Raw genomic sequence first — 13,976 nt, 5'->3', positions numbered from 1 at the left:
CATAGCATTGACGGTTCAATGGCACCTCAGCTTTATCAATCATATTTTAATTCCTTTATTTAAAAAAGACATGAAACAATCTGACACAGATATTAAGAATTGCTAATTTTGTGTGGTAGGCACATTTGAATTATATTTTACATTGCTCAATTAAAAAGTTTTCTTCTAAAAAATCTATAACAAATTACGTTGCTGCTCAGCATATTATGTACCAACCTAAAAAATAGCTGTCAGATCTGATCAGTGGTAAGAAGCCTAGAATGTACTATTTTTAGATCAGGAAACCCTAAGTGGTTCAAATTACTCCAGGTCTTGTGAACATCATCATCTTTTATCACATAAATTGTTGAAAGGTTAGAGAGTTTTATTTATTTATTTATTTATTATATTATATTATTTTTTGAAGAGATTTATTTATTTATTTTGAAGAGAGGGAGTGTGTGTGAGCGGGAGGAAGGGCAGAGGGAGAGGGAGAGAGTCTTACTTAAAGAAGCCACACTGAGCTGGAAGCCCCAGCTGGGACTTGATCTCAGGACCCACGCTTAACCAACTGCACCAAGAGTCCCACGCTTAACCAACTGCACCACCCAGGCACACGAGAGGCTTATTTTTACAACATTCATTGGCCCGTGACTCTCCAGAGTTGAACAGCCCATCATTTTTGCATTCAGACATGTTTTTATTCCACAAACTTCTATGGGGCCATCCACTACATTTTTTACAGTACCTGACTCGGCGCTGCGTCCACAGGGGGAGATATCTGATCCTCGTTCTTAAGTCAGGGAGATGGACAAGAAGGTCCATGTTGAGAGTAGGCTGGAGTTAGTAGTGTGTAAGTCTCCATAGATCCCACCGTTAAAGACCTGGGCATGTGATGTTGGATTTGATTCTGGTCCCATTGTTCATCATCAAGAATGGGAACTTCACCCGGGAGTTACAGGAAACCGCTGACACACAAAATAGTATGCTTTCTGTCTGCAGCGCGGAGAAGCCAATTCGTGCTCTGTCCTCCAGGGAGGGATGTTTGGTGGCAAGCGCAGTGCGCTACACGGTCTGTGCAAGGATGCTGGAGTGGGGGGTCCTGAGTGGGAGCAGGAGCGGGAACGGCGTGTAGGGCTGCATTTCAACAACAGACCAGGAGAGGTTGGTTTGCTCTGGAAACTTAGCCGCCTGCCGAGAGACGATTCATCCTAAGAAAAGGAAAGTTTAGTACCAGATGCTATTAGCGGGAGGGGAGAAGTGAGTCTGAGATGAGAAGATGCACCTGACTTCTATGTAGGGCCTGGCTGGACTTCCCCCTGCACTCACGTCTGGAGCAAGAGCAAGGTCTTCCTTCGGTATTCCTCAGCACACAGAAGGCACCCTCCCTCACCGCCCCCTTATCTTGCTCCAGAAGTGAGCGTAACTCCAGGACCATGTTGGTCAAAATCCGTGGTACCCAGGAGAGGAGGCTGCAGAAGAGAGGGGTCTTGTAGGCAGAAGCCAAGCCAAGCCACGGGGTGGGGAGGGGTGCTAGGGAGATGCCAGAGTGGAAGTGGCAGGAATGTCTCTGCTTATGTCAGTGCCCGGTGGGCCTGGCTGGCTGGTAAGCGCTTGGCGAGCATCTAGCAAAAAGAGGGGAGACCGAATGGGAGGAGACAAAGAAGAAGTTTCCTGTCTGGGTTTGTGTTAATGCCAACGGGATACCCCCATGAGGACACAGATACAACTGGCCTGAGGTGTGGGGGCCTCCTTTCCTCCTGGACACTGGCACCTGAGGGCAGGAGCCAGCGAAATGTAAACTAAGAGGAGGCCTGAACCACCTCTCCCAGATAAGCTGCCCCAATTCCCAGAACACGAACCCCTGGCAATTCCACGTTACTTACTGTAAAAGTGTAAAAGGTTAGGTTACTCCCCAGGGTCTAGAGCAAGTGCCCAATTGCTCTCGGAGAGAGTACATCCCTCATCCAAAAGGAAACCTAGCCTGCAGCGTGCACCCAGCTAACCTCGCACATCGCTGCAACGAGGCGCTTGCGTCGTACCGTTGCCTTCACGGAGAGCAGAGTTAGATTTTCAGGATTCGTCACGACGCTCTTCTCTTGGCTTCCGTAAGCCATAGCTAAAGCCCGATGTTCTCGTTCACAGAGAACAAGCCATTTTGCCTTACAATTCGTGTCGAAATTGCAATTGTGTTATTCTGACTGACAGATTCTCCAAAGAGACTCAGTGAACTCCTCGATCAAATTCACCAGGAAACAGCAGGTTTCCAGTAGGCGTGCCTGGCCCGTCTCCCTGAACGACTCAGTAACAGCACATCGAAAGACGGCTGAATTCTTATTTCCCATCAGGAAAAATAACAAAGCCAGGCTGAAATCTGGGAGTGTTTTGAGGGCAGATGGTATTAGCCTAGTAGTAAACACATTTTTGGCTGCTTCTTTTTTCTCCCTGGCTGCTTTGTTTAATGTGCTGAAAGAAAGCTGTTTGCTTGCAGAATCTTATTATAGAGCAGAAATACGCTTGTTCCAGAGAAGAGGGATTTAATTGGTTCCAAGTCAAATGATGGTAACAGGTGTCATGTCCCCAAACCAGGACGTGAAATGGGTTATTATAAAAAGAACTAATACATATTTTTTTTTATGGCTCTTGCTCCCACCTGTTATGCAAGACGGCTGCCCCTTTCATGTTCTTCCTGACCATTTCCAGCAGCTTGAAGAGGTGGTTCACACGGCCCCGGGCACAAGAGCCGCGGGCGACCGCACGGTGCTTGCCATTTTCTTGACCTTCCGCTTCAGCTCCTCTCCGTGAGTGTTTGCTACTGAGGCCTGCACAGCTGGATGCGAAGTGCAAGTTGGTCTTGATCTGTATGGCGGCTTCTCAGGTTCCCTGACCCCTCACGGAAGGAAGGAAGGAACATTGCTGATTCCCTCGATGCTGTGGTCCGCGAGATGGCGCAGGTTGAGGGAGCGTCTCTCTCTCTCTCCCGCTCAGTGCTACGAGCTACGGACAGTTTTTATCCTTATCTAGGCCCCAGACCCCAGGCTGTAGTGAAGCAGGATGGGTAGCGTATGGGTAAGGGGCCGTGAGATGGTGCCTCTCACTGACAGCAGCGACGTCGAGGTGGATCCCAGCTGAAGTCATGATCGTGGCCACACAGAAGCCGTGTACCCTGGGGGCTCAACGGGTCAATGGCTGAACGTGGAAGGAAGACCAAGGCCAGCCCCTCCCTGAGACACACGGGATGTCACTGACATGTACTATGACTTGAGGCTTCCTCGCAGCCTTGTCAAACTTCCCTTAGAACTGAATTGCGGGGGCACCTGGGTGGCTCAGTTGGTTGAGCAGCTGCCTTCGGCTCGGGTCGTGATTCCAGCGCCCTGGGATCAAGTCCCACATAGGGCTCCTTGCTTGGCGGGGAGCCTGCTTCTCCCTCTGTCTCTGCCTGCCTCTTTGTCTGCCTATGCTCACTCTCTCTACCTCTCTCTCTCTGACAAATAAAAATAAAAAAAAACTTTAAAAATATTAAAAAACAATTAAAAAATTAAAAAAAAAAAGAACTGAATTGCGGTCTGCGATGCTTCTACCCACCTCTCTTCCTTGTCCCCCGTCTCTTTCTCTTGCCGTTCGATGGCTCTCTCAGTCTCTCGCTCTCTCTCTCTCCATGTTTTCTCTCTCAGGCATTTCCCCTAATTTATTTTCCCTTTGCACGTTTAGTCCCACCTTGACATCCACATCTCATGGGACCTGGCTAGCCAGGTATGTTATGTGTAGTGGAATGACATCTATAGTTTCCCTGCTGCGGAACCACATGTATCTTTTTGATCATTTCCCTTCAAAGGAGTTTTCTGTCCTAGGTGGTGTCTAGATCCTTGAATGAGTAGAAGAGATGTCGACCTCAGCTTCCCCCACTCAGGTTTGCTGGGCACACTCAGACACGTCTGGCTCTCAGGAGAAAAGGAGCAAACTGAGCCCCTTGCTGTATGTTCTAGAGCACCTATTATGATATTCTGTTGGTTCTATGCACGGCTTGAGGACAAAAGAAATACAAAAAACCATCCCTGCCTTTGAAACACAATCCAGTGAGTGAGACAAATAAAATCACACGTACACCAAAAGCGATTGAGAATACAGGTAATGACCATGGCTCTTTCAAGGACACGGAAAGAGCTTCAAGACATAGGGTTTCCTCTTCCTTTGGGCTTGCATTGGTGTTTGGGTTAATGAGAAAGCATAGCAGAAAGCAGTTTCTTTCCTTCTGAGCAGCTCCATGGGCAGCGGGATGTCAAGATGCGAAGGTGGGAAAGGTGAGACGAATCATCATATTTGTCCCCTCCATGGGCTAAGAGCTTATCACCTTTCATCAGGCCTTGCTGATTTCTTCCATCATGTCATAGACTTGACCCAGGAGTCATGGACTGACTTGAGGTGTTCAGTTTTTGCAAAGTAAAACGGTGGATGAAAATGGGGAATAACCGGGCACAAGAGCTCAGCATTGATTCTCAATGCATGTACTATACCGAAGAATGGGTGCCTAAGGGTCAAGCAGATCATCAGTACCCACGTCAGTGTGAACATTATTTACTTGACATTTTTTTAAAGTATTTTTAAAAAGATTTTGTTTATTTATTTGACAGAGATCACAAGTAGGCAGAGAGGCAGGCAGAGAGAGACAGAGGAGGAAGCAGGCTCTCCGCTGAGCAGAGAGCTCGGTTCGGGGCTCAATCCCAGGACCCTGGGATGATGATCTGAGCTGAAAGCAGAGGCTTTAACCTACTGAGCCACCCAGGTGTCCCAACATTTTTTAAAAGATTGTATTTATTTACTAATTTGGCAGAGAAAGAGAGAATAAGCAGTGGAAGCAGCAGAGGGAGGGGGAGAAGCAGGCTCCCCACTGAGCCGGGAGCCTAATGCGGGGCTCAATTCCAGGACCCTGGGATCACGACCTGAGCAGAAGGCAGACACTTAACTGACTGAGGCATCCAGGTGTCCCTTTACTTGACATTTTTGGCCTGTGGCTGAATTCTACTTTAATAGGTATAGAAATAACCTCAAAGGATTTTCTATTAAGTCTTGTTGACGGGCAGAACAGCATCTTTAAAGAAAGTTGAGAGGGAATGCGTGCTGTTAAGTCTCGGGAACTGCTCACAGAAAGGAAAGTAGCAGCAGACTTCAAGGAAGGTTAATTGAAAGGGATGCTTTTGCTTTGGCACTGAGGTTTGAAATCTTGTTATTCTCAGGTTCTTAAAGGAGAGACAGTAATGTTGATCTATTTATTTATTTATTTGTTGGGAAAAGACCTGCAAATCCTCAGGGCTAAACTATCCCCATAGGCCCTGAATAGTTGTCCAGTGACTTCGGGTGGCATATTTTTCTGGAGCGGGTCAGGTCAAACTGATAACAAGCTAAATTCTCAATGTAATCTCACTCTCTCATGACATCACAGGATAATCCCCTACTATGCAGAAGCTTCTGAGCCTCTATCTGGGAATTTGACAATATCCTGGGCAGAGTAGTCCCTGGTACAAAGTGGATAGACTTCAGTGGGACAACCAAGCAGGCCAACGGAAATGACTCATGAATAGGCAGTAGGGTTTTCCCTCTCAGTTGCATTGATATTGACCTCTTTTCACCAAACTGACCATGTTGGCCAGCTGTTTTAGAATATGTTAACATTCCCCCCATTATATATAATGTTTTAGAGATTGTACAGCGAATCCTGTTTTGAACATGTACAAAATAAATGCTTGTCCCCTATACACAATACCAGTCCCAGGGCATAGTATGAATTTGATTCTTCTTGACTCCAAAAAGATAACGGTTTTCCAGGGATCAGATCCCTTTACCAAAAATATCTTGGGAATTTGAGATTGTGTCTGTACAGCCCAAGCATGAATAAAAAGTAGTAGAAAGGATTCCCTACCCGCCCCCCGCCCCGGTTGAGTGGTGAGATTAATAGCTAATAGAAATTTTCTTTATGATTTATTATTTTCAAATGCTCTTTAATAAATATATAACCTTTTGATTGCCCCCAACATAATTTTGAGTGGTTAAAAGAAGGTATGGGCGTGGCTTGGCAACTAGGAAAACACTCCTAGCTTTTGAAACGATCTGGCAAGGGCTCGGAGGCAAAAGACAGAAATCTGACTACATTCGAGAGGGTTTGCCAGATGGCAACACATCAGTGCCAATGTTCGATTGAGCTATAATTATTATATACTATCTGTCACTTCACCAAGCTATCTTTTTACAAGGCATGTGGTGACAGAATGTTGTCTTAACATTATCTGTCAGTGGGTTTATGTTGAAAATGAAGAAAAGGATGGAAAGTCTTTTAGTAACGTCTCTGCAGTATGAGGCCTGGTGGGGAGAGGACTGACAATGAACACAACGAGAGGGAGAATTTTGCTTGCTTATGCCTTCTGGAAATGCATTATTTTGATTGACCCTGAATTTGGGAATTCAGAGGGGAATTTTCTCTGTTATCTGTAAGGAAGGGATTTGCTGAGCAAGCAGTTGCTGGGGTCCTGGGGAAAGTGTTTTGCTGATGTGCTTTCAAGTTCCGTTAAGTAGTTCAGGGCTCCATTTACCTCCAGACCTCAGGAATGTTGCTTGTAAACTCATTGTAGCAGCCTAGTTTTAGTTCGCGTTTATAACCGAAGGTTACACGCTTCTGTCTCTTGCAGAGAGGCTCCATAACTCACGATTGTGCTAGTGTCCACCATGTCTCCTTTTACCCCCCGAGGTCTCTCCGAAGGACTGACTTTTGCTGTATGAGTTTGCTGTGGAATTAGCTTACTGACAGAGAGACATAAACCATGCCTTCCACAGCTGTCTTGGATGAAACTGTATATTAATGTGTAAACTTCCAAAATATGGCTTAGCTGGAATGTTATGCAGAGCAGGTGACCGAGGAGATAGCTTTAACTGCTTGGATGAAGGTCAGTCTGGAGGAGCTGGAGATGTCTGTTTGAATATAGGTGCCCGCATGTTTTGGGGTGTGCATGGGCAAGGCAGAGAATGCTGCACATTTCGGATAGTTAAGGACAAAGTATTTTTTTATACCCTCGTGTGATGAGTCGGGTGAATGGCCCATTTCAGTGTTATCTGTTAGTATTAGTCTATCGCTTTGGGTTTGTGTTGTTTGAAACACATGTTAGAGCTATTCATGAAGATGTGTAAGATAAATGTAAAATCCACATTAATCATGCCTACAGTCCATGGGAAGGGAAAATGTTAGGTCTGTGTGGTGTTAGTACAAATAAGCAGCCAAAGGACTAGATTCTTAGTCAACAGACGTCTATATTCCCCTGAAACACAAATAGCCTCAAACCGTTGGAGGTGGTTCCTTTGAGATGTTTCATCAGTGACATCACAGTGACTGCCACCGCCCTCAGACTACTTTAGGCCCTGCCCAGAGTCCAGGAGTCCAGAGAGCCTGGGAGACAAGCAGGAGCGGGAGCCTGAGGTGGAGAGAGAGAGAAGAAGCCTACTGCAGCCAGGTGTGTCCTTGACCCTCTTCAGGTGACAACAGTATTTTTACACTTAGCAGAGAGAGAAAGAGAGAGAGGGAGTGTGTGTGCATGTGTGTGTGTGTATGTGTGTGTGTGTACAAGTTACAAATGAGAAACACGAGGTGTATTTACATTCCTTTATGAAATAGGCAATACCTATTGTGTCCAGTATTTTTTACGATGTAAAGAGTATTATTTATTCTTATTTGTTTTTTTTCTTCCATCTCGTGGCATGCATTTCTATCCTCCTAATTCTCACAGCCTCCATTCAAAGAAGGTCAATGTCTATGTGTTCAGGGCTTTCCTGGCTCTGGCAGTCACTTTGGATCACACGGTGGGACCTTGACTTTGGGATATATTTACAACGAGGCCACAATCGTCTTTGTGGGGTAACAACAGACAAGTGGAAGATTGCTGATCTGAACATCTGCCTAACCTTGGTATAAATGTATGTGATAGTGAAGTCCATTTCCTACTGTTAGCCTGAGCGTTGATTCAATTGCATTCATTTTAAATTCTCACCTTCACTATTTGTATTCTATGTATTTAAATCGTATATTACACAGCAAATATTCAAGTTCACCATCAAAGTGCGAGTAATAGTAAGAAGTAAACTGTAGGAAATAAAGAAGTATATGAGGTAGCCTGCCAATTCAGAGACTACTGGATAAAAATGCAAAGAATCATAAAACATATTTTGGACAATAATTATAAAGCAGCACCTGTCTACCGTCACCCACGTCAAGGAAGAGATCGTTGATGGCAGCCCAGAAGTCCATTCTTGATTATCTCTCCCCTCTGCCCCACCATCTTGATTGCTGAGATAAATTTGTTTATTCTCTTCTTTATAATTTTACCACCGAGGTCAAGATTCCTAAACAACATGATTAAGTTCCCCATTCTGGGTTTTGTATAAATGGAATCACAGTCTGTTTGTCTTTTGTAAATTCTTCTTTGGCCAGACAGTTGCACCTGTGACAGCCATCTTGTTGTGTGTTGCTGTAGTTCATAAATTTGCTTTGCTCTATAGCATTCAAGTATATGAATGTACCAAAATTCATCATCCATCCCATGGATGTTGATGAAGACCTGAGTGGTTTCCAGTTTGTGGATATTATGAAATGTGGCTGTGAACATTCTTATATATGGATCCTGGTGCACACACGCTTGAGTTTCTAAGAGCAGAAGTGAAATAGCGAGGTAATAGAGAGTTAGCATTAACAACCTTAATAAAAAATGTGAAATTGTTTTCCCAAAGTGTTGAAATTTTACACATGCTTTGTGTAGTCAGGACAGTTAGTTGAAGTAATAACTCATTCTTGTAATCACTCCAGTATCATAACCACAATTCTAACATCTAGTTCCAGTCTGCCAGTTCTGGTTCTGCTCTAAATTGCTATGTGCCATCACGCAAACAAGGTACCTCATCTCGCAGCTTCTTAGCTATAGTCGTGGAAGAGAGAATAATCGTGGTAATATTTGCCAGAGTTGTGAAAGTCACAGAGCTGTGACTGTCACACAAACAGCTGTGGACGGCTTTCAATAACATTTTCTGAGTATGTTCCTGTTGGGTCCCTCCCCATGGATCCCTTTATTTAAGAGATTAATCTAAAAAGCAGTTTGGGTGCGATAGTGATTTTGCCCTCCCTGAACTGGGTTGTTTTGATCATTATAAATAGAGCCTCTCTCTCTTTGCATATCTCTGTATTTCTCCAAAATGCACCCCAGTAATTAGTGTTTGGAACAGCACTAGATTTTATTAAGAGGGAAGAGTCTGATTCCCATTCCTTTGTGTCCAGGCTCCTGGCCTGGATTCATCACCTTCCCTTTCCTCTCCCTATTCTGTTCTTCTGACACATTCTCTCTACTTCTTTTATCCATTTATTTTCTTCTGTTTACTTTCTCCTTCAAGCAAACCTTTGTGAAGAGTTTCATTGGAATTCACTGCATCCTGGATGTGGAGGGTCGAAGGATGGGTAACCATTCAAAGGAAAATGACACAGAGATCATCATTATCGGCCATTTTTTAAAGCCAGATTCTGACAAGCTCCTAGTTGACACCATGTCCTTAGAACCCATGTGTTAATTACACCAGCCATCCCATAATATGAAGAACGATCATTTAGTTGGTGTGTACAACTAATAATTCCACCATTACTAGTATAATAACCGTGGTAATTACAATTAATCATTCAGTCCCGTTAGATGGTTAAAAGACGCCATTCAGGCCGAAAGCACACTAACAACACTTCCTACCCCCTGAACTCCTACCCTTAACAGATAAACAAAACACACCTTCCCCCTAAACTTTTTTACTGCATAGAATCTAAAATTTTATCTTTAATCTTTCATTCGGTTTGCAAACACAGACTACTCATTATGCCACATCACCGAAGGCAACAATCTCGTGGATTGCATTGCATATGTTCTCGAAGTACGATTTCCTGCACGTACGATCTGCACGCATTCTAAGGATACCATCCCTGCTCTGTGAAGTGTTTACAATATAGGCACATCCTGCACTTGACTAAAAATAGCTGGCAGAAGCCCTTTTTGAAATAGAAGTACCCATGAGGTTAACACTTGCTCTGTCGACTGAGTGCCTGTTATGCGAGGGACTTTCGGTTGACCCCGGTAGGCCCGTGCCCGGCGCAGGGCTTAGAAGAGGCCAAGCAGCTGCTGCAAGACCTTCATGCACTCGCGGGCTTGGATGGAGACCTGCGGCAGCCCAGCCCTTAAGAGATGACAGGGCCCTGCTCCTGCATGCAAATCCAAGCAAGAACAAATACTAAATCATACCACTTTTAGGCTTTATTTTGTTTCTGTGACTTTGCTTGCTGGTACCCCACATTAGCAAGGCAAACACATACATCCTGGGAGAGAGAAAATACAATATTTTGTGTTTTATCCAGAGGATCTATATATTCATCCCAGGAAAAAAATTAGGACTTTGTTGGTCTTTGTGACATTGGGCAGAAAACCCAGGTTCTTATTAGTTAGGGTTCTTCAGGCAAACAGAGCTAGTAGGGTGTGTGTGTGTGTGTGTGTGTGAGAGAGAGAGAGAGAGAGAGAGAGAGACCCACATGTATATGTGAATTTCAAGTCAGATGTAGGCAGATATATGGATAAAATTGGCTTAGGTGATTGTGGACCCTGACAAGTCTGGAATCTAGAGGGGATGTCAGCAAACTGGAGACCCAGGAAGAGTTGCTGCCCTAGTCCAAAGATAGTTCGGAGGCTAGACATTTAAACAGAAGATGTTGGCAGGGTTGATTCCTTCTGTGGCTTCCCTCCTTGTCTGGGAGATGACTGCCTTCCCTGCCTTCACACAGACTTCCTTCTTACATGTCTGTGTCCTCGTCTACTTTTCTTGTAAGAACACCAGCTATTGTGGAACAGGGCACAACTTAATGGCCTCAGACAAACTTAATTACCTCTTGAAAGACCCTTTCTCCAAATACAGTCATATATTGAGATGCAGGATGTTAGGGCTTCAACATGTAAATTTTGTTGGGGCCACCGTTCAGCCCATTACACTTTGCTCTTCCACAGCTAGGACAGCACCCTCACAAGTCTCCCCATTTTTCTTCATTACTTCCCACTAGGTGAGGACCAGCAGGAGGTCTTTGGCGTGCCCTCCAAAGTCCACCGTCCGTTCTCATCGAGCCAACTCGGAGAATGGGGATATCCACCCGAGAGCTGTTTCTCAACTTCACTATTGTCCTGATCACCGTAATTCTTATGTGGCTCCTTGTGAGGTCCTATCAGTACTGAGAAGCCATGTCACGCCCTGGGATTGACTGCAACTCTCGAGCTGCCTGCTGGATGTCCTGAGCACCCACTGCTGTCATGGGATGCCTTTCTCAGAACCCCAACTCACCTCTGACCCACAAGCACACCGTCTGAGGTCCTCTACTGTTAGGATCGATTGTGTGTCCTCTAAAGATGCCGCCCACAAGGGCTGTCAAGTATCTGCAGTAAGCATTAGATCTATTCCTCAACTCTTCCTGCAAATGGGTTAGACAAACCACAAAGTTAAAATTAAATGATTCGTGATGACGTAGAATTGTAACAAACCCCTGATCTGTCTTCCCATACGTCCCTTCTCCCCACACTGTCTGCCGCCAAACTCTCCATCAACCCATCAGAAGAAAGAAATGTTAGAGGAAGTCATTGTCAACCCCTGTAGCTATCATGTGAATAAAGTGAAGTCAACTGCAAAATGACTTCTGGGATTTATTTCGGCTTCTACTTGTGGTCCTGCATTTGACCCTTGGCTGGGATTGAAGTGACAAATGTTACAGTATTTCTGGCATTTGAGATGCTTCAACTGCTGGGGATTTGAAACTACATCAATTAAGATTTGTCACATTTCAAATAATTCTGTTGACTCAGGGTTCCTCAGACTTTCCCTCTGGAGTAGTCCTGAGGACAGAGGGAGAAGAAATTTCAGTGGGAGGTCTGGGGCATAGCCTGAAGTGTCCCCTTGAAGCAAAAAAATTTCCTTGAAGTCTTGCATTTTATCTTTAAAATTCACAAGAAATGGATATTGTACCCTATAACATCCGCTTGTTTGTTTTAATGTAAATATTTAAAATCGTTGCCAAAGAGTAAAGTAAGACACGAATATTTCAGCTTATTACACATGATTATGCACTAGATCTAGTCACTAATAAACTACAGTTATAACAAGGAGAAAAACAGAAAATACACATTTACATATGTGTGTATGAAGTAGACATTTCTTAAACATGTTGCTAGGGGGCCCCATACTAAAGAGACCATACTTGTTCTTTCTGCCACTTCTGGGAAAAGAAACGTTGATTCACCTCTTCTTTCCGAGCCCCCTCAGGAAGGTGCTCCCAGCTGAGAATTCAGTCCATCTCTGGGGCAGTGCCTGCCTAACATCATGGTTCTCAGCCCTGGCCGCCCAGCTTATGTGCTTAGGGGTGACTTTTTAAAGTATTTATTCGTGATCCTTTTTGGACCAATTAGGTAGAAGCCTTAGGGGGTAGAGCCCAAGCATCTGCATTTTCCCAGATTCCTCTAGATGATTCTGTTGTGCAGCCAGAGTCGCACTAGCACTTCTCAAACCTTGATGTGATTATGGATCATTGGAAGCGAGCATTCTGATTTGTTTCAATTCTAATTCAGTCTGGACTGGGGCCTGAGAGCCTACATTTTATTTATTTTTATTTTTTAAAAAAATATTTTATTTATTTATTTGACAGAGAGAGATCACAAGTAGGCAGAGAGGCAGGCAGAGTGAGAGAGGGGGAAGCAGGCTCACCGCTGAGCAGAGAGCCCGATGTGGGGCTCGATTCCAAGACCGTAGGATCATGACCTGAGCCGAAGGCAGAGGCTTTAACCCACTGAGCCACCCAGGCACCCCCTACATTTTATTTTTTTAATTATTATTTTTAAAACTATTTTATTTATTTATTTGACAGAGCGAGCACAAGCAGAGGGAGCAGAAGAAGGAGAAGCAGGATCCCCTCTGAGCAAGGAGCCCAATGCAGGACTTGATCCAAGAACTTGGATCATGACCTGAGCCAAAGGCACACGCCTCACCGACTGAGCCACCCAGGCACCCCAAAAGGAGATCCCACTTTAAACAATCTTCTTGGTGAGGCTGGTGCTGTGGTCCAGGGTCTGCACATGAATCAACGTGTTAGAATCACCTGGGATCTTCAGAAAACCATCCAAACTTGAGCCCCCTTCCCAGGGGTTTGCAATCTAATTGGTCTGGGGTGAACCCAAACATCATTCTTTTTCAGAAGGATTCCAGGTGATTCTTCTGTGCAACCAATTACGAACCCGGATATAATTAAGGGAAAAATTGTTTTTTTGAAGGGTTCCCAGCAAAAGTTAGGAAATAGCAGTGTATGGTCCTCAATGTCCTGTTCCTCATTTTATTTCATTTCTTTCAAGATTGATTTATTTATTTTGGAGGGGAGGGGCAGAGGGAAAGGGGGAGGGAAAGCAGTGGACACCTCCCTCCCCCCACCCAGCCTTGAGCTCCAAGTTTGGTGAGACCGATGCAGGGCTCCATCTCAGGACCCTGAGATCGTGACCTGAGCCAAAATCAAGAGTCGGTCCTGAGCCAGGTGGCCCTCCCCTTCCTATGTTAGAGTCAGACTACACACAGGGATGTGCAGTCGTTAATTTAGTGCGCAGTGCGCCTCCTCCTAGACAAGGGGCTCAGGGGCCCTTGGCAGAGGGTTATTAGTCTCTCCCTCACGCTAAGAAGACCTCAGACAATCTACGGCTGTTTGTGTCTGCGTTTGAGAAGGTGTGTGTATGGAGGTGGAGCAAGGAGTGGACAAAATGAGTGACAAGTCTCATCACCTCAGTCAGTGCTGGTGCCGACACTTACCAGAACCACCAAGTACCGAGTTTGCTGTATACGAAGTTCTGTCCTGGGCACTTTCCGTGTCTTACCCCATTTAGTAGATGTGGGAGCTGAGGACCACAGACCTCACTCGCCAG

At 44.9% G+C, this 13,976-nt stretch overlaps 1 protein-coding gene across 2 annotated transcripts; it reads left to right on the top strand.

Moving 5' to 3' along the window:
* Positions 1 to 7,395: 7,395 nt before the first annotated feature.
* Positions 7,396 to 11,710, top strand: SLN (sarcolipin). Of its 2 annotated transcripts, none has more exons than XM_032359942.1 (2): positions 7,396 to 7,475; positions 11,093 to 11,710. In XM_032359942.1, the coding sequence occupies exon 2, from the start codon at positions 11,166 to 11,168 to the stop codon at positions 11,259 to 11,261; it is 96 nt and encodes a 31-aa protein (XP_032215833.1). In that variant the 5' UTR covers positions 7,396 to 7,475; positions 11,093 to 11,165; the 3' UTR covers positions 11,262 to 11,710. The 2 variants fall into 2 exon arrangements, with proteins under 2 accessions (XP_032215833.1, XP_032215834.1); XM_032359943.1 differs by having other exon boundaries at positions 7,414 to 7,497.
* The last annotated feature ends 2,266 nt before the right edge of the window (positions 11,711 to 13,976 follow it).

This window comes from Mustela erminea, chromosome 9, assembly GCF_009829155.1.
Source record: "Mustela erminea isolate mMusErm1 chromosome 9, mMusErm1.Pri, whole genome shotgun sequence".
Classification (NCBI taxonomy): domain Eukaryota; kingdom Metazoa; phylum Chordata; class Mammalia; order Carnivora; family Mustelidae; genus Mustela; species Mustela erminea.
Note: the sequence above shows the minus strand (reverse complement) of the source record. Positions and strands in the feature narration are given on the sequence as shown.

Bases quoted from the DNA above. Each gene is read 5' to 3' on its own strand.
- SLN (XM_032359942.1), top strand. From the start codon at position 11,166: ATGGGGATATCCACCCGAGAGCTGTTTCTCAACTTCACTATTGTCCTG.